Source organism: Manis javanica, chromosome 15 (assembly GCF_040802235.1).
Source record: "Manis javanica isolate MJ-LG chromosome 15, MJ_LKY, whole genome shotgun sequence".
NCBI classification, from domain to species: Eukaryota; Metazoa; Chordata; class Mammalia; order Pholidota; family Manidae; genus Manis; species Manis javanica.
The window spans coordinates 19,689,706-19,709,627 of NC_133170.1; the positions used below are offsets into that span (position 1 = coordinate 19,689,706).

The 19,922-nt window shown below is 42.7% G+C and overlaps 1 protein-coding gene across 2 annotated transcripts in view; it reads left to right on the plus strand.

Annotated features, from left to right (window-relative positions):
• GRIN2B (glutamate ionotropic receptor NMDA type subunit 2B) overlaps positions 1-19,922 on the plus strand; it is a 388,323-nt gene that overhangs the window by 99,914 nt on the left and 268,487 nt on the right. For both annotated transcript variants that reach the window (XM_073222983.1, XM_073222984.1), the window contains one exon: positions 5,770-6,198. In XM_073222983.1, the coding sequence (XP_073079084.1) occupies positions 5,788-6,198 (411 nt within the window). In that variant the 5' untranslated portion in view covers positions 5,770-5,787. The remainder of the gene's footprint in view (positions 1-5,769; positions 6,199-19,922) is intronic.

Consider the following 19,922-nt stretch of genomic DNA (forward strand, 5'->3'; position numbering starts at 1 on the left):
TTGGGTTCCCAAATGCCCTGAATATATAAATGGCATTGTATTTCATTTGCTAGAAATAGATATTAGTCCTGTATATACAGAGTGGCATTACATAGTAGATGTTTGGTATCTGTGACACCCACACTTTCTGTTTCAGAAGGTTGGTGAACACCTCTACTGCCCAAGACAAGCATTTTGACTCAAACGCACCTCTTCAGCTCATTTGCTCTGATCCTATATAGCTGAATTTAGAAAGTATAACTTAAAACCCAAAGTAGACTTGGAACTTAAAATTTTTTTTAATTTTAATTATAAAATTTGTTTTGGATCTGTTCTGCAGAGTTGAGTTGATCATACATCTCAGCTCATTATTGGTTCAGATGAGGTTGTCTTATTTAATTAATTAGTCCTTTATGTAACTTTATTCTTCATATGCATTTTAGAATAATAAAATTTCTTAAAAACCCTGCTGTTATTTTGATAGGAATTGCCTTGAAGGTACAGATTTGGAATTCAGGAGAAAATAGAACTCCCTACACTACTTTGTTATCACACTCAGGAATGCCGTGTATGATTACATTGTTGAGGTCTTCTTTCATATCCTTTTAACAGAGCTTCAAATTTTCTCTGCAGAGGTCTTCTGCATTCTTTGTTGATTTCTAAATAATTTGCAGTTGCCTTTGCTAATCTGACAATTATATTTTCTAGTTGGTTAAAAGAGAGCTAGTAATGTTTTCTGAGAGTGTTATTTACCTTGCAATTTCACTCTACTCAATATTAATACTAATAGTTTGAAAATTCTGTTGGATTATCTATGTAAATAGCCATGTTATCTTCATATAATGCTAGTTTTTTTCTCTTTCCTTCTCATTCTTGAAACTTTTGTTTTCCTGACTTGTTTACTTACCACCATCTCCAGTGGCAGTGTTAGCACGAATCTTGCCTTTCTTTCAATGTTGAAAAGAATATAATCAAGAGATTTTGGTATATACTCTTAAGAGGTAAAGATTAATGATCTCCCTCATTTCCTATGATCAAAGACTTAAAAAAAATAGTCTAACATTTAAATCATAAATAGGTGTTTCCCTTAATCAAATGTGATTCTCATATATTTTTTGAGATATTTGTGTATGTTCTTTAGCCCATTAATGTGGTTATTATTATTTTGATTGATATTCTAAAGTTAAGCCATCCTTGCATTCCTGGTATAAACCACACTTGATTATGATGATGATGATGATTATAACTTATTTGAACTAATATGTAACATCTCTCATTGTCACTTTTGATGTTTCACCTTTGGATTTTATTTTATCTTGATATTAAAATGTTGATAGATATCTCCACATTGATCTCCAAAAAGGTTATACTCATTTATACTTCCCTTGACTACAGTGTATGACTACTTGGTTTCCCACACTCTCTAATGTGACAAATTTTAAGGCCTATGTAGCCTAACTTTGTTTTTATTGGTAACATGAGAGACTGCATCTGGTGCATGCATAGTTCTGGCACTTCTAATCTTCACTGCCTATCATATTCTAATCACAGTTCTTAATTGGGTCACTCCAAAAAGTATCCTGACTGCATTAAAGGATGGTGCTTGGAAAATTTGACTTAATCATCTATTAAATCACATTTTATCCTTCCCGTTGGGGTTGCTCGGGGGTCGGTTTTCTCTTAGGGCAGGATGGGCTTGGCTTCTCTCTCAGGTGTAACTTCCCTTGGAGTCCGCCATGGGCAAAGTGTAGACCGGTTCCTGCTCTAGTTACCCTGCACCAGCTGGAGGCTGTAGGTCTGGTGACTGGTCAGCTGAAGCGTCAAGGAGGCAGAGGGCCAGGAGGCTGCCAGTCAGCCTCTAATCCTGCTGCCTTGCTGTTGGTTCTGCTTATGCACCCCGGTGTGGGCATTCGTAGCACAATTTGGGGGTGCCCCGTGCTACTGATTCCCATTACTGACCCTGGCCTGAATGACTCTTGAATTCTGCTATGCTTGACTAGTAAACTGTCAGTGGTGTTGGCTGCTGCTCTGAGGCTGTTGTGTGACATGTCTTCAGGGAGCTAAAACCAGCAGGGAACTGATACCACTTGCCCCCTGTGAGGTTCCTCTTAACATTCCGCTCAGCCTCTGTCTGCCATTCCCTCTCTCCCACCTCCCACAGGCTGGCTTTTTGCTTTCATAAATAGCTAGTCTCCTTGAACAACTTCTATGGAAGCTTTAAGGTAACATCCTTTGCATCTATGGACTATTTTATATTCTTCAAAGCACTTCCATATACATATTATCATTTGATCCTCACAGAAGCTCTTTTAGGTATTTAGGTTGGGATATTATCCTCATTTCACTGCTGAGGAGGTAGGGACAGTGGTTAGCTGACCTGCCCACCCTTAGGGACTTAGTTAACATTAGAATACAGAGTGTTCATGGTGCTTGATTTAATTAATCAATTAATGCATGCACTCATGCTGAGAGGCAGCATAATAGAGCAAGGGTTTGAGGGGGTGCAAATGTTGGTTTGGAACTTGATCACCTCTTATTAGCTGTGTGATCTTGGTCACATACTTAACCTCTCAGAAGAGCAGTTTCCTTATTTGTCATATAAGGAAAATTTATGACTTACAATGTTTACATGTGATTGAACAATACATGTAAGTAAATTGGCAATAAGAGTATCTGGCATATGGTAGGTTATAGGTAAAATGTTGCTAAAATATATAAAATAGGTTACCATTATAGGTGAAAATCGTCATTTATGACAATTTTTTAATGGTAGGAACTCAGTGGCTACATTTATTGAGTCTTTCCTGATTGTGTATGAGGTTGAACTAGACCCCAAGAATGCAAATAGAAGAGAGACGAGGCCTTCTTCGCGGGTCTGAACCTTCTACTAGACTGTGGTCCTGGAGGGTAGCGCTGGCATCTGTTGCATCCCAACACTAAGAACACTAAGGCAGTAAGTGCTTAATTAAGGCTGAATTGAAAAAGTCCCCTTCCGGAAGAGGATTGCCAACTAGTTAGCATAGGCAGGCATGTTATCATGTAACAATGATTAACTGTTACAGATGTTTAGGTGGACTTTTACAGGCTGTGGTGGGAGCCCAAAGGAAGCAGCTTGATTCTCTGGGGGGAGGGTGAACTGCAGTAGAGAGGAGGGGGCAACGCTGCAGAGAGCAGGTGTAGCAAGGCCACGCAGGGTCTGTCGGTGGAAGGGAGCAAAACCAATTTGCTTATCTTGGAGTGCATGCTTTCTCTCAACTGACCCCCCTTCTAACGTGTGAAATTGAGTTTGCATTCAAAGCAGCTTTCTTTGTTTGTCTCACAGCCCCTCTGTTCCTGGTATCTCCCATAATGTATTGCTTGTAATGTGCTCTGCTCTAGCCAGAGTATAAAAGAGACACTCGGTAAAACCAGATTCTATTCTTTGAGTGTCACAACTAATCGTTGCATAACAAAGTATAATATATGTGTGAGCAGCAATAGAGGAACGTGAGATATTTTAAAGAAAGCAAATAAAACATCAAAGTGGGAGAGTGCAGAGTACATTAAAGTTAATAAACTGTCATGGCAGAGTGGGCCACTTTTCAGTGTAAGGGAATCTGATTTAGTGATTTGTAACAGTAGGATTGGAATCCCAATGGAATGAAGTTAGCCGCTAGTTTTGCCAAATTCTAAATCTTTTGGTTCTCCTTGAGAACCAGTCCTTGAAATTGAATGGATTATTGTTATTATTATTTTGCCCACATCTCTTTGAGGTGATAAACCATCTGTCTTCCTCTGAATATTCAGTGCTGCTCAATTCTGTGTAGGGCCGCTTTGTTTTAAGCTCCAGAAGAATTCAGGCCCCGTCTCTCTTACTAGATTGGGTACAGTTCATCAGCATCGGTTTCCAGGGCTTGTCATTCCCTGTTTCCACAGAGACATGAAGACCAGAAAACTGTCAGGAATGAACTTTGCCCAGGCATGAACCACTGAGCTACTCATCTTGTTCGCAAGCTGTAGACGGGGCGATCGATACCAGTCTCCTTGGCAGTGTGGAAGGATGACTGCAACATCAAGAGCTCCAAAATATTTTCTGCCAAGAACTGGATTGGATTTTTGTGCTTCTTCAGCCACAAAATGTCCTCAGCATGTTACTCCCAAATCATTAATGCTCTTTGCAGTCGCTCTGCTCAGCCTGAATCCTTCCTTATCTTTCTTTATTCAACACCTTCTTCTTCTTTTCCTTTTGTTAGCTAAACTCTCAAAGTTTTCAGATCCCTAATTATCTTACCTTTTCTTTTCAAACAAGCAGAAGATACCAAACAGTATTTTCATCTCTGATTTCTCTCTCTGTAGAAGAGCGAGAATCCCTGGCTCTGGTTTTGGGGGTACAATTTGTAGAATACTTCTGTGCAGTATAAAAGTGTTATGTTTATGGACTGGTATGCTAGCTAGTATTACAATATTTGATGTTGGGAAAATTACACAACTGCTTTGAGCTTCAGTTTCTCCATTTGAGAAATGGAGATGAAATGAGTATTTGTATAAGGTTTCTGTGATGACCCAAGAGATTGCCTATGAGGAAATGCCTAATAGAATGCACTGCACATAGCAGATGTACAATAAGTGATTATTCAAAACAAATCAAAACAATGTAAGCAGAACCAGTTCTATTCAAATAAGAGGGGCTCTTGGAGAAAGGTGAGAAATATAGAGAGAAATGACCAAGCTTTGTAGAGAGCTGTATCCTCAGTCTGGTGCATAGTTTAAGATTCTGGGGGATGTAAGAGGCAGGAGTTTGTTGTAAGAGGTGGTGAATTGTAGGCAAACATGGAACCTGCCTTTCAGGGAAGGCACTGCTGTAATATGCCGGGGAAAGTTTTTCAAACGTGGCTCAAACACTACTACACATATCGATAGTATTGTCCAATCACCATACTGTGATGCATAAACAAGTCAGAATAAAACTATTTCTTGTAGTCATGGATGATGGGAGAGCCAGTGTGGAATGCAGACTGGCCTAAAAGCCAGAAGATCTGGATTCATGTTTGTTCCATGTAACTGGTTTGTGGTCTTGGACTCAACAGTTTCTTTGAGCTTCACCATCTATAAAATGGGGGTGATAATATCCTTCTTATTTTTCCCTCTGCTGGGTTATGGTAAGGATCAGTTGAGATGTTTGTAAAAGTACTGTCCACATATTGATTGTTTTTCTGATGTAGTATTAAGAGCCAGATGCTAAAACGTTTGCTGAAGAATTTTTAGGTCCCTGTCCTCTTTGAGGTGAACATGAAGTAGAGGCAGCTAGAAAGTGGAGCTTTCGTTTCTGCAGCTCCTTATACCCAGCTTATCCAGGCCATACTTTGTTGCCAGCCTCTGCCATGTCCCTCTAGCTGCTCACTTTGCCTGGCATCTGCTATTCCATGGGCCCAAGAGCTATTCACGGACAGGCAGAGACAGAAGGGCCAGGGACATTCAGCGGCAGGAGCCCCTCTTGGGGCCTCCTGTGTTTGCACTTGGCTTGACTGCCCAGACCTCATGCATCCCCCTTCCCTCATTAGTCCCTGTTTGCTGCTATGGCCATAGCATCTTTATAGTCTTCCTTAAGGATGTCCGATACTTTTGAAAGTTTTTTTTTTCCTTCTCCCTCTGTTGTGCAAACCCAAGAGATAAGAGACTAGGCTAGGAGCTAGAAGTTGGGCCTGATGATCAGGGAAAGGTGATAAGGCGCTGGGCTTGCAGAATGCAGCCTCCGCAAAGACAGGTCACGTCCTGTGGGTGGTAATTTCACGGCTCTCTCTCTTTTTCCAGGGAGTCGACGAGTTGAAGATGAAGCCCCGAGCAGAGTGCTGTTCTCCCACGTTCTGGCTGGTGTTGGCTGTGCTGGCCGTGGCAGGCAGCAGGGCTCGGTCACAGAAGAGCCCCCCCAGTATTGGCATTGCCGTCATCCTTGTGGGCACTTCAGACGAAGTGGCCATCAAGGACGCCCACGAGAAAGATGACTTCCACCATCTCTCCGTGGTGCCCCGGGTGGAGCTGGTAGCCATGAACGAGACGGACCCAAAGAGCATCATCACCCGCATCTGTGATCTCATGTCTGACCGCAAGATCCAAGGGGTGGTGTTCGCTGACGACACTGACCAGGAAGCCATCGCCCAGATCCTTGACTTCATTTCTGCCCAGACTCTCACTCCCATCCTGGGCATCCATGGGGGCTCCTCTATGATCATGGCAGACAAGGTAAAAGGGGGCTCGGCGAGAAGAGCTGGTGGAGGGGGGGGGTGTACTGAGAGCTGAATGATGCCGTTGTTTTAATGTGGAACTTGATTATTAAACATGAGGGTAATCAGAATGAGTGGATAATCAGGGAACTGGTCTAATCACTTGGAGATGAAAGTGAAGGAAAGATGCTGGTATCTAGATCCCCTATAGCTTTGAACAGGTTTGTGTATTCATTTGTAAATGCATTCACAGAAATGACTAAGAGATGGTGAAACTTGTAGTTTTGTCACAGATTTCCTTCAAATATGTGTGCAAATAGCTCCTTCAGAACTTTAAAATGAGGCACGTGCTATTCTTCCTTGGTAATACATATTCTCTACCCTCTACTGGCTTCAAGGCTAGGAAAAGAAAAATCTCTCGAGGCCGATTATTTCTCTTCTTGAAGATGCAAATATTATAGGAAAGTACTTCTTGCTAAGGTGTCCATGCTCATTACACGTTGATCTGCACGTTTGAATGGATTTTAATCCTTGAAACCAATAGCAGCTGCATTTTCTCCATGATTAGATTTGAAGGCAATGGTTCTTAACCTTGGTTGCACATTAGAATCACCTGACAAGCTTTCAGCACTATCGGCCGCTGGGTCCCAGCCCCAGAGATTCTGATTGTCGGCTGGGGCACAGCCTGGGTGTCAGGATTCGTAAAAGCTCCCCAGATGATTCTTGTGTGCCGTTAAGGTTGAGAACCACTTCTTTAAGGTCTCAAATAAATTGTAGCCTCTTCTACATTCATGTTAAATTAACTGTCATATGACAAACTAAATAGCATCTGACATTGATGCTTATTCCCTAACTGCACAGAAAGTGTTTTGCTTGTAGTTACGTTTTGTTTTTACATTTTTCACTTGGTTATTTTTCCCTGCTTTATTGACCACCGCTTATTGCTTAGGTAACAGCACTTCTCACGTTTGTGTTATCCTTTGCCGTCTTTCCTGTCTTGGAATGATTCATCTCACCACAAGTGCAGTTTATTGTTTTTCATCACTTGGGGTTTTAAAAATTGTCTCTACTTCTTCATTATCATCTTACGCTGCTCATCATCGCTTTCAACCCCGTCTTTAGTTTTGTACTTAAAAGGCGTGCTGTGGGGTTAATGATGTTTGTAAACACTTCAAAACCTAGCACAGACACCGGAGTCTGCTGCTTGGCCAGTTGAGAACCACCGCGGTGCGGGGTTTAGCTCTCAGATAATCTTGCGTGATCATTACCGCCATCTGTCGGCAGCAGGCAGAGATGACCAGCTTCTGTTCCTGGGCTTCCTTTATTCAATCTAGGAAAGGTCACGTTGAAAGTACTAAGTGGAGAAACTTCGGTAGCATATGCGAAAGATGCTGTTCCATTCACATAGGCACAGGTAAAGATGTTAGAAAAACATGCTGGCCCCAGAAGCCCATTCCTAGGGAACTAGGGTAAATATAGGAGTAATAGAAAATATAGACCGACTCTGGCAAAACCTGTTGAGTTTTTGCTTCAGGTAGTTTTTTTTGTTTTGTTTTGTTTTTACCATCATTGTCCCTAGCAAATTAAATTACATTTTAGCAGCAGTGTTTTGAGGGCACAATATTGCACTGAAAGAATGCCAAGAGGGATGAGCCATATGTTTGAATCATAAATAAGTGCATACTTATTTTGAGATGAACCTAACAGGTGAAATTTTGTCTTTTTTGGGTCATCCAGGCTACTGTGCAACCTGTGGTATTTCAGGGCCCCCCAACCCCCACCCCACACCCAGTGGGAAAGATAATTGGCTCCTCTGGTTGGTTGCTTCTCTGCTTTCTCTCTTACAAATGCATTATAAAAATATAATGATTTGAGGTAAAATGCAGACCCTGGAGAGAGACTGGCCTTTTTTTGTTCGTTGGCATATCATAGGTGCTTTAAATTGTTTACCATATGCTGGGCACACTGTGCTTTGCATATATTATCTAATACCTTTAACAACCCCAGGAGTTAAGTGGTGTTATTTATCTGCATTTGACAGATGGGGGAACTGGGGCTCAGAGGTGACATAACATATCAAAAATGATGTAGATGGTGAATGACACCCAGGACCTTAATACTGGTTGGTAAATACAAAAGCCGTGGGCTCTATTAACTCTTCAGACAATGGAGAGGCTGGTTAAGGTCTCACATACTTCCCTATCCAGACTTTGTCCTCTGTTATATAGCAGTGTTGTGGATTTTAATTTTCTAACAGTAATCCATCACTTGATTCCTAATGGCTATACTGGAATCTGATTTGAGAATTCATGAGAATAAGTGGTGTAGCAGGATTCCAGAGAGGAACCACTGGGCACCACTTCTAGGGCTACAGAAATGGATTGAATCTCGTGAGGCAGATTCTTTCAGGTCATTGTAATGAGATTCTCAGTCTGGTCTTTTTCCCCTTTCCCCTCCCGCCATTGCAACCACACACAAATATTCCACCTTATCTTTTTCTTTCTCCATCCAAAAAAGGAGGTGAGCAATGATTTTTAGGCATTTTCCTAAAATAGTCTAAATAATGCATAACTGACTTTTGACCTGAAAAGTAGAGTTTCTGAAAGGTAGGTGGAAAGAGGACAAAGAAGAAAGAAGCTGGTCCTGAGAGACGGAAGCTGAAGAGTTGAAGGCTCAGCCAGGAGGGGGTGGAAGCCTGAGGGGAGGCGGGGGTGCAAGTGCCCAGGGACTGAGAGGGCAGCAGCGCCACGCTTCCCGGGAGCTGAGCAGAGGGAGTTCACAGGCTTACAGGACTTGCATGAAGACAAATAAAATGAGTCCCCCGGATCTCAGAGAAATAAGCTTTTGGAGCAAGTTTCAAAAATGAAACACCTCAAATTCCAAGGCCAGGTTTTTCTTTTTTTTAAATAGAAGTTTATTTTTAAGTCTCATGACCATATTTTACAAACACAGAATGAGGACACAGAGTTAGGCAACTGTGAGTCAGCCATGGGGCAATGGACGAAACCTTTGAAAATGGAACTGATGCAGAAAAATCTAAGAAATACAGTTTTGCTGCATTTAAGGCACAGCCTTTAAGGTATAGTCACCATCGAAGGATGATCAGTAAGCCTTCCATTTTTTTTAATTGAATTTACTGCTTGTAAATAATTACAATTCTAATATCATGCAATATGGGTTATAATATAAAGAATTAACGTGCTATTGTGAATGCGGTCATTCAAACTTGGACTGCCTTCAGTTTCACAAACATGGTAAGGAAATAAGTTGGACGTATTTTAATTATTTGTAAAATATTTTCCATTATTACAAAAACTTAAACCTGTGCATAGTCCATCTCTTTTCAGCCATTAATAGGCCTTCCATTTGCTTCATCCTCTTAGGAGATAAGTAACTGCCCCTCCATTTGAACTTAGTGTTTTTTTGTTATTAGTTTGTTTCAAATAAAACTCACATTACTTAGTGTGCTTGTGGAAGAGTGTATTACAAGAATAAAGTTTCTGATTCAAGGAATTTGTAGTGGAAGAAAGCATGCTTATGAAGATTTTTGACAAAAGTAGAGAGAGATACAAGTTCCGCATCTGGTATGATAGCTTGTGCTCATGTGTTTTGCATATGCTAATTGAGCAATAAAAATGTTAATTGGCTCTCTACCTTCCCAGAGAGAAAATGCACCTTATCTCATGGCAGATAGAAACATGGGAACTAGTTGAGTAAAGCTGTTAATTGCTCAGAAATTGGAGTAAGAGCTTGCTTTAATTATCACTTCCTAGATCTGGGAATCTGGGCTATGTACATACCAAGCATTTACCAAGGAAACCATGGTTTCCTTGCCTGTATAATGGGGACAATAATATACCCATTACAAAGCTGGTGGAGATTAAATGAGATAATACATAGCAAGTGCTTCCCTAAGTGTCCAGCCCAGCATTCACTAGGACTAAGCTGAGGGTTATACGGAGTGATTTAAAGGGAGAAGATTTCATGACATAGGAAAAAATGGGAATTGCATAGCATCACAGCCAATTGCAGAGATGCTTCTGAGCTGGAGACCAAGAGGAAAGAGCTCAGGTGGAAAGCTGGGGGGTGCTCTGGGGTGGGGGTGGAGCTTGGCCTTGCCCCTCCCTCTGCGGAAGCTGAGCTCACTGGGTATAGCCCTGCCGTAGCCCACTGGGCCCCACTCCCTGACAGGAGGGCTCTAATGAGGGGAGAACTGCTGGTGCTCCTCACAGAAGAGTGTTTAGAGTAGTAATGGGGACCGATTAAAAATGTATGAGGTGATTTTTGGCAGTTACCCACCTGAGTATAAAGAGTCTATTTTATTTTGCCTTGTTACAATTGCTTTTATTCTCCCTGAGATCCTGGATTTAGGATGCCCATCTGAATCCAGATAATGAACTCAAGCTAGATGTGTTTCCATTTCTTTTTAGGTTTCTCTGCTGAGTTACTGAAATCTTTCTCAAGTTTTGAGATTTTAGCTCAGGGTGGTTAAATAACTAGTTCAGTATATCACAGCTTATGAGCAATGGGACTGGGATTCAAATCCCAGAAGTACCTATTTTAAAGCTCATACTTTCTATTTATTACAATTCACAAAGCCACAAACTAAGAATTAAAAGCCCTGATTTTTAGTCTCCATTCTCAAGAGCTTTGGAAATTTGGGCAAACAAATCTAAGCTATATGATACAGTTCATAGTTCGTAAAGTTTAAATTTTGTTTTCTGCCTTACCTACTTTTTGTACCCTACCTACAACATTCTGAAGATAAATGAGATAAAATATGTGGAAAATTCTGGAAAAGTACTGTATAAGTAGATGCTGTAGGTGAGGGAAACAGCAGTGGTGACAGGGAATGGCAGCTTTGACAACCACTTCATCATTTGCATTAAGCCCAACGAAAATGGCTTGGGCAGGAGGTAGGGAGGAAAACAAAGTGCAAATTGCAGTAGGATCGGGCAAGAGGATGCAAGATCCAATCTTTGATGCTGCAAGAATGGAAGAGAAAAGGGGATGCTGAGTAAAGGGCTCAGAGTCTGAAAATAGATGGTTTGATCAGAGTGACGTTCAACAGTGAAAACATGCATCATACTTCATATTTGTTCCTCACTGAAGGATGAGAGAAAATATTCTTACTCAGGAGTCTGTTGCTGTGATTCTTTTCTTCCCAAATTGCATGGTTGAACATTGATGCAGGTAGCACTCTCATTTTCTGAGCAGAGAGCCCCATTTTGCAACCCAACTGGGACTAGGAAGGTGGCCCTACCCTTCTTTGGCCCTGTCTTTTTTCACTCTTCCCTGCTCCTTTCTGTGCCTCCCAAATAATGGGCATGTGTTTGGATAGAGCAGGTGAGCCAGCACTGGTGTGTGACATGGGAAAAGCCTTCTAGTCGCTAATGTGGGTTCCTTCCCCAGCGTAGTCATGACACCAACATGGCTATGCTACTCATACTTTGTTTCTTCCCTAATGTTGGTGTCTTTTAGTTTTTACCTTAATTTTCTTTGTCCATCATGTGGTATTCCAGGGACAGAATATTTCAAGAGCAAACTGTGGTGGTATATAACATTTCTTGGATGAGGAGAGTTAAGACATAGAGATGGGAAAGTCAAGAGGTTAAAAAACCTAATACAGTATGCCAGCTTTGTGCCAGGCATGACATGAATGAGCATTTTAATTCTTAGGCAACCCTGTGAGGTAAGTAGGATTACCTCCTTTTGTTTGATGAGGAAACTAAATCAGGGAGTGTTTATGTACCACGATCAAAGTCATCTAGCTAGATAAATGTTGGGTCTGACATCTGAATCCAAGCATGTTTGACTTTGAAACTTTTTTGGTTGACTTTAAAACTCCCAGGCCACACATTGAGGATGTCAGAAAAAAACTAGGCTGGAATTGCCTATCTGGAGGTCAGAACACCTCTCCCATTTTTCTCTCCTTTCTTGAATTATACTTTGGGGAAAGATGGGTGGGCAGACACTGTAGGCTTTGCAGTGATGCAGCCCTCAAGCCTGTATGAATTCCAGGTCTTTACACTTACATCTAGGGAATGGGTTTCTTATTGGCCACCACCCCTCCCTTAAAATTGAACCTAGGATTTGCCTTCAAGAGACTGGCCACTGGATGTCCAGGTGAGTTTTAATGTTTAGAAGAACTGAAGCCCCAGAAATTGCTGTAGGCATTCACAGAAGTTAAGGTGCTGGTGCTAGAAAGTAACACTCGAGCCGCCACTTCTCTTAGATCCTCCAGGAAAGGGAGGGTGGTTCCACAGGAAGGTGGTGACACAACACGGAGGGAAGGCAGGCTTTGGTGCCAGTAGGCTGAGCTCTGTGCGTTCCCAGCCATGTGACCTTTGTTGTGCTCTTTCAACTCCCTCTCAAAATGTCCATTTGTAAAACGGGGATCAAAATAACACCTAGTTCTTAGTGGAGAGTGAGCCTTATGAAACACTACCCAGTGCTTGGTAAGCAGCAGGCCTCCAGGATATGCTGTCTTGTATTTTCATATATCAGACCTTATGGAAATCATTTGAAGAAAATGAGATCCTAATGTTTTCCCATTAACTGAAAGATAATGGGATGTCAGTTCCCTCCCTTTCAGGCCGGGTGGGTAAGCAGCAGCTCGGTGGGTCCCACCTCTAGTGATGCAATTACGGATGGTGCCGTGATCATGACTCAAGATATTCAAAGTGGAGATATAACAGTGATTTCAATGAACTGAGACACACAGGATATAAGCAATGAAGATAAGTCAAGAACATTAAAAAAGAAAGCATAGCAAAATAAGATAGTGGTTGAATCCAGAGTCACTCATAGACTTGCAGAGGTTGATATATAAAAAAAACTATTATTAAAGGAGGGAAGTATTAAAGGTACTAGGTTAGGAAGTAGTAATATGTTGTAGAAACAGGAGGGCACTTAATTTACTAAATCTCAACAGCCAATTTTTAATAGATAACACTGATATTGCTAAAAAACTCCTTAGATTAGGATTTCTACACCAAGAATATATTTTCATTCCCCTTTCTGAGATTTCAATGATTCTTTTTGCCTTATAATTAGACATTAGATCTATATTTTATTCAAAATTGTATTTTGATTCTGTGGTTTAAGGGTCCAGCATGCATGAGAATAATGTTAAAGGCTAGTTTTATTCCATTTTTCTGAGGACAAAAAAATGTATTGCTACCATTCTCTTTGTGTACAGGGACAAAGAACACCCAAATTATCATGGGTTGTTATGAAGTTGCAATGAGAAACAGGACCACTATCAATTGATCATTTACTTTGTCAGGCTCGGAGGCTAGTCACCTTATGTGAACTTACAGCTGTTCTTTTATTTAATTCTTTCATTGAGCTTATGAGGCATTTATTTTGTCTGTGTTTCACAGATGAGGAAATTGTAGATCAGAGAGGTTAACAGTTTTGCCCAAGACCTTTAGGTAGCGCCTTGCTCACAGTAGCTTAAACAAACAGTGCTTATTGGGTCTGAGAACAAAGCACCTGGCAACAGCCAGGGTGATTCACGATGCAGTGATGTCAGGGTGCCCTCTGGGGCTCTTGGTATTTTTGTCCTGGATCCGAGGAGGCTGCTCCGCCTCTGCAGCGTGCCCATTCTCAAAGAAGGGAAAGGCAGCGGGTGTCGTTAGACCAGGAAAAGGCTTCCCTGCATCCTTGACCTCAGGAGCCCAGTGTCTCATGGCCAGCCTGGGGGTTCATGAGGCTGTCTTGTGGAGGGGGCAAGGGGCGAGGGTTAGGAACAGTTTTAGGGTTAGTCAACACTGTATCTCAAAGTGAGGAAGTGACAGCCTGGGAATTCTACCGATGTTTGAGTGATTCTAAAGCCAAAACATCTCTCATCTTCCATTTCTCCGTGTTCACACCAAACCCTGCTTTTGGTTCTTGGTCCGATCCCCTCAGATGTCCTCCAGAACTGGGACCCTGGCCATTTAGTTATTTTCTTTCCTCCCTTAATTATCAACTTATTCCCCCCTGATGGTATTTTTCTCTAGCTTAGTGGTCTTCAGGAGATGTTTGGAAATGTATCGGGGGAGTTTTGAGGATGTCTGAATAACTCGTGTGTGTGTGTGTGTGTGTGTGTGTGTGTGTGTGTGTGTGTGTGTGTGTATTTACTACTGGCACTGAGAACCTGGAGGCCAGGACTCTTGAGTGTTCTGTGGGGTGTGTGCTGGTACCCAACAGTCAAGAATAGTCTGACCCAGAATACCAACTTTTCCCTCACTGAATACACTCAGATCACTCTCATTAATACACAAACAAATGTGAAGGCTTTCCTTGCCGCTGGGTCTCCCTCCCTCTTTCCTTGTTTCCACAGTTGGGCTCCTTAAGGAATGCTCTGAAATGGTTTATTTCATTTTCTCATTTCTCACTTTCTACAAAATGCAAAATCCAATGGACTTTTAAAGTCGTTCTTGACCTTTGGCAGCATTGGACACTACTGACCCTTTTAGTGCTATTCCAAAAATTATGATGACCAGAGTAATTAGATTTGTCATAGATTTGGTGACATCAGGAAGGAGAATGAGTAGAATTTAGAAAACGGGTTGGTCATATAAGTGAAAATGTCTGGTATGCAGAGGGATTTGGGACTGGAGGTAAAGGAAGTGATTCGGGCTGGAAAGATACATATGAGCCTCATTAGCAGGTGAGGGGAGTGAAAGCAGGAGGGTGGATGGGATGGCTCAGCAACAGGTGAAAGAAGGAGAGAAGTGGGTCCAGGACAGAACCTCAGGGTACCCACCACCCTGACCGGAGGAGGAGATGATGAAGAGCTAACAAAAGTTTTTGACACATTAAGAAGAGAACAAGAAAAGCAGAGGAGGAGAGGCATTATAGAAACCAAGACGGAGTGGGTACCCACTCTGGGAATCAAGACAGACCACTCCTTCCCCTTCTGCATCATACAGGCTGCAGGGAGCTTGGGTATCATCCCCTCGCCCCCATGTGCCGGCATGACCTCAGTGTGGGCACTCTCTCTCTTGTCTGACTGCCCCGTGGTAGCCTACCTGTACAATTCTTTAAGGACTCAAGTGTGATCATTACACTTGGGCTTAAAACTCTGCGCGGGCTTCCCACAGCTCAGAACAGGACATCCTCTTTGTTCTGGTCCTGGCCCACCTTGCCAGGATTTTCCTTAACCTCCCCACCCTTGAACAGGATGTCAAGCCGCACTAAGTTATTTACAGTGCCCTGCCCAGTGCTGGCTGTTATACATCTCTGTGCATTGTGCTGCCACCTCTCCTTAGGGTATCTTCTCCCACCCAGAAACTCCTACTCACTTTTCAAAAGTCAGGGCACTTCTTCTGTGAACCCTTTTCAGACTCTCATCATTACAGAATTTACTATTTCCTCTTTTGCACTCCACCTGTGCCCTATCTAAGCTTTCATTATAACCCATCTGATTTACCTATCTGTTTTACTTGCTATACAATGGGCTCACTGTGAGCCAGGGTCATGCTTTAATAGTTCTTGTAGTCCCAGCACAGGCTATAGCATCTGGTGCATCAAGACAGCTAACTTCTGTTAAACAATTAGCAATTACTAAACTGCATGCTCTATATACACAGTGCAGTGGGTCGAATGGTGGCTCCTCAAAAAGATATGTCCATGTCCTAACTCCTCTAACTCCTGCAAACATGACCTGATTTGAAAAAAAAAAAAGGTCCTTGCCAATGTAATTAAGCTAAGGATCTCATGAAGAGGTCATCTTGGATTAGCCAGGCAGGTCCCAAATCCCATGACATGTCCTTATAGAGAGTAGAAGACAAGAAGACATAGACATGAAGGAGAGAACTTTTAAAGAGAGGCAGAGGGAGTTCGTTAGCCACAAGCCAAGGTAAACAGCAGAAGCTGGAAGAGGCAAAGGAAGGTGCTCCCCTGGGGCTTGCAGAGGGAGCCTGACCCTGTGGACACCTTGGTTTCAGGTATCTGGCCTCTAGGGTGGGTGGTTTTTGTTGTTTTAGGCCACTAAGTGTGTGCTAATTTGTTAAAGCAGCCCTATGAAAGTAAGACACACCCCCCTCTTTAGGAGGGGGCGCTCTGGAGTCTTACTGCCTCTCTGGTTTCCTGGCTCCACCGTTTTTACTGTGTGACCTCTGGCTAAGTACTTAACTTTTCTGAACTTTAGGTTCCTCATGTGTAAGATGAGGACACAAACAGACCCTATTTCTTCAGGTTATTCCGAAAGGCTATTAAAAGTGCTTAGGAAGGGCCTGGCATATAGTAGAAATCAGTAACAGTGGGTCTGTAGGTTTTTAGTAAGTCCCCGTTGTGGGCGAGGAGGGTGATGCAACAGAAGCGCCGCTCAGCAGGATGACCCGAAGTCACCTCGGTCTGCGGAAGTTGGGCATGCGCGTTGGGGGCGCTCCTCGGAGGGGGCGCTCTGACGTCCTGGACTGCCCCGGGCCTGGGACCGTGCCGACAGTGTGTTCTGTATGGCTGTCCCCCGCCGATGGGGGCCTTGGTGGAACTTGGCAGGGCAGTAAAGTTTGGCTTCTAGCCCTAGAACTTCCCTCTGCCCTTCTCACTGTTTGTGCTTCTTGGTTTCGTGTGCCCACACGTGGGCATGCACGCGCCTGTGTTCGGATGTGGCTGCTGTATCTTTATTCTTCCCAGTGCCCAGGATGCCGCATCTTGCCTAGGGCGCCCCCCAATCTGAAGTCCTCATGCTTTCAGACTTTTCTACTTCTCTACCCTCACCTGAAAACTCCTGCTGGTTTTCTTTTTATTCTTTCATTCTCTAATTTTCATAGTCCTTATCACAGCTGTAATTAATCATGATACTTTTTAAATTAACTGCCTGTCCTGCTAGACTACAAGCTTCGTTAGGGCAGGAACTATGTCTTTTTCATTTTTGTATCCCCAGAACCTAACACATAGCTGGGCACCTACTAAGCGTTTACTGCATATTTATTAAGTGTATGAGTGAGCTAATTGATTATTTAAGTGCAGTAGATGTCAGTTGCAATTAAGAGAAAAGTATTTTAAACCCAAATGAAAATGGATGAGAGGATTAATCTCTGGTTACTGGCAAATACATTCCTGATCTCTAGGCTGCTATCTCCACCACCCTTCCCTTCTCCACATCTGGCAGATACCAGCCATCAACTCCTTGGTGCTCACATCTCCAGTTAGGACACTCATGTCCCCTTCATTTCCAGCAAACAGAACGGATGAGAGGGTTGCTTCAAGTTAGGATCGCCGTCTGAGGTAACAGAGCAGAACTTCTATCATGCAAAGCAGTTGGGTGCCAGGGATAGTCTTGACTTTGTTGGCTCTCTTTCAAAGGAGGAAGCAGAAAGAAAGAAACATTTTGTAAGAGATTTGAAAGATAAACATATGTTCACTCATATGACAGACTAATTAGCAAGGTATCACCAACTAATTTTAATCAATGCAATTAAGTTTCCAAAGGTGAGCAAGAGATTTTGAAACTTCTTTTAGAAAACAGCATACTAACTCGTTCATTGAAAAAAATACTTACTAGGTATCCAATGGGTGTCGAGGTCCTGAAGATAGTGAATAAGGGAGACCTGTCCTCAGAATGCACTGACTGACAATAAACAAAGATACCAAATACACAGTATCTTTTTAGCTCATTTTTTTAGGTAGTGGTGAATGTTTTAATGGATATAGCAGGAAGAGGGGAGGTCTCAGAGGAGGCAGCCCTTGGGATTTTTATGATGAGAAGGATCAAGATGCATGGAAATCTGAGGAGCAGCTTTCTGGCTGAGAGTCAAGTGTGAACGCCTTGAAGTGTGGGTATATTTTTGTTTATTTGTTTTGATGAGTATGAGGAAGGTCAGTAGAATTAGAAGGTAGTGGGCAGTGGGGGCAATGGTAGAAAATGGGGTTGAAATACTCGGGGGCCAGATCATGGTGGGCCTGAGAGTCTTGGCATGGAGGTGGATATTTCCAATTCATTCTAGAAGGTCTAAGAGAGGAGTGATGTAACTTGGTGTCTTTTCAGACGGAAGCAATTAGTGCAGTGGATAGAATATTTACCTTGAAGCCATTTTGAGTCTTGTCTTCACCTTTCAGAAGCTGGATGACCTCTAGCTGTGTTGTGTGATTTCTGTGATCAGTTTTTTTTTTCTCATTTCTGAGATGGGCTTCATGTTATTAACTTCAAAGAGCTATTAAAAGATGAAACAAAATTTACCTTTAAAAGACTCATTCCTCTGCCAGGTACATACTTGGTTTTGAAGAAATGGCTGCTATTGTTGTTTTTAGTAGTATCGAAATACAGCTCCTCTTGAATCAGGCTTCACTTTCTTTTGATGTATTTGTGGATTAATGTGACTTTTTGTTCGGTTTTTACAAAATTTGTTGACAAACTTACAAACAAATTAGCAAAATGCTGTAGGAAGTGAGGAGCATTTTGATTGGCTTTACTCTAAATAGCTGCCTATCTTTTGGAGTTGTTGGAGTTCTCATGCAGCAGTGTCCTGGGGCCGGTTCCTGTACTTGTGCCTACATAGCTGCAGCCTGATATAGTTTCCCCTCTTTCCAGATAGGGGTGACAATACTGAGAAGAGTGCCCCAGGGAAGGAGCAACCGGGCTAAGATTTTGGGCTGAGAGGTGTGGACGCTGAGAGTGGGAGGTAGTGTAAGGTTGCAACCAGTCAGGGTGGCCTGCCTCGCACTGAGGATTTGCGGCATGCCCCCCAGATCCCCCTGGCCTGCTGCCATGTGTCTTGGATGCATTCTGCTGTCTTGACGAGGTTTTGCCCTGAGCTGTGGGGAGCAGCATCCTTCAACCTCTGAGCATTGTATTGCCAGGACAGCAGAGTTTGTGGGGAGCCAGGCAGCACTGTCGCTTGGGCAGCATGCCGCCGCCCACCCCTCCTTCCTGCTCCCACCACCTGTCCTTATTCCCACTGCCTCCCAGCTGCACCCTCACTTCTTTTGCCTTCATAGACCCACTGTCTGCAGAGGCCCCCCAGCTCCCTCCAACCCGTTGGCCTTCTAACACTTTGCACATTCTCAGAAAATAAAGCTGCCTGACATAATAAATTGAGGGTATGGTGGGAATGAAGGACTTAAAAAAGCTTGAAAGAAGTTTCTGTAGTTTAGTTGTAAAATGTCTGGTAGTGCTTCTTGAACTGACTGGACCTGAGAGTCAATGGAGGAGTTTTTAAAAATATTATTATTACTAAAAAAAACACAGATTCTCTGGTCCCATCCCCAAAGATTCTGTTTTAATAGGTCTGGAATAAAGCCCTGCTAGTTGCTGTGTTTACGAACTTTTCCCCCAAGGGCTTCTGAGACACGGCAGGTTCGGGAACCACAGGTGAGTAGAACAGGGCATGTTGTTTAGATCATGAAGTTGTGTAATGGATTAGCATCTACTCATTGAGTTTTTATGGTCCCCATATTCGTGTGTCTGCTTAATAATGACTAAGAAGGAGGAAGAGGGGTCAGAGGAAACGAGAAGCTAAAGGAGATCAGGAAGAGAGCAAAGGAATATGGGAGGCAGGGAGTGCTGGAGCCCATGAAAATGGCAAGGAGAGGCCCTGGGATTGGGGATGGAGAACATCAGCCCGTCGGACGCTAGGTTCAAGGTTCTTGTCTCTGACTTTTAGCTGGAGAGCAGGCTGTTACGTGCCTTGGTCTAGAATCCATTAACATGTTCTTCTGGGTGTTGTTTTGAGTCCTAGATTTTCCCTGGTTTGTAAGAGACCTGCGTGGGCTAAGTCTGGAGTTTCAGAACAAGTCAATTTATTTTGT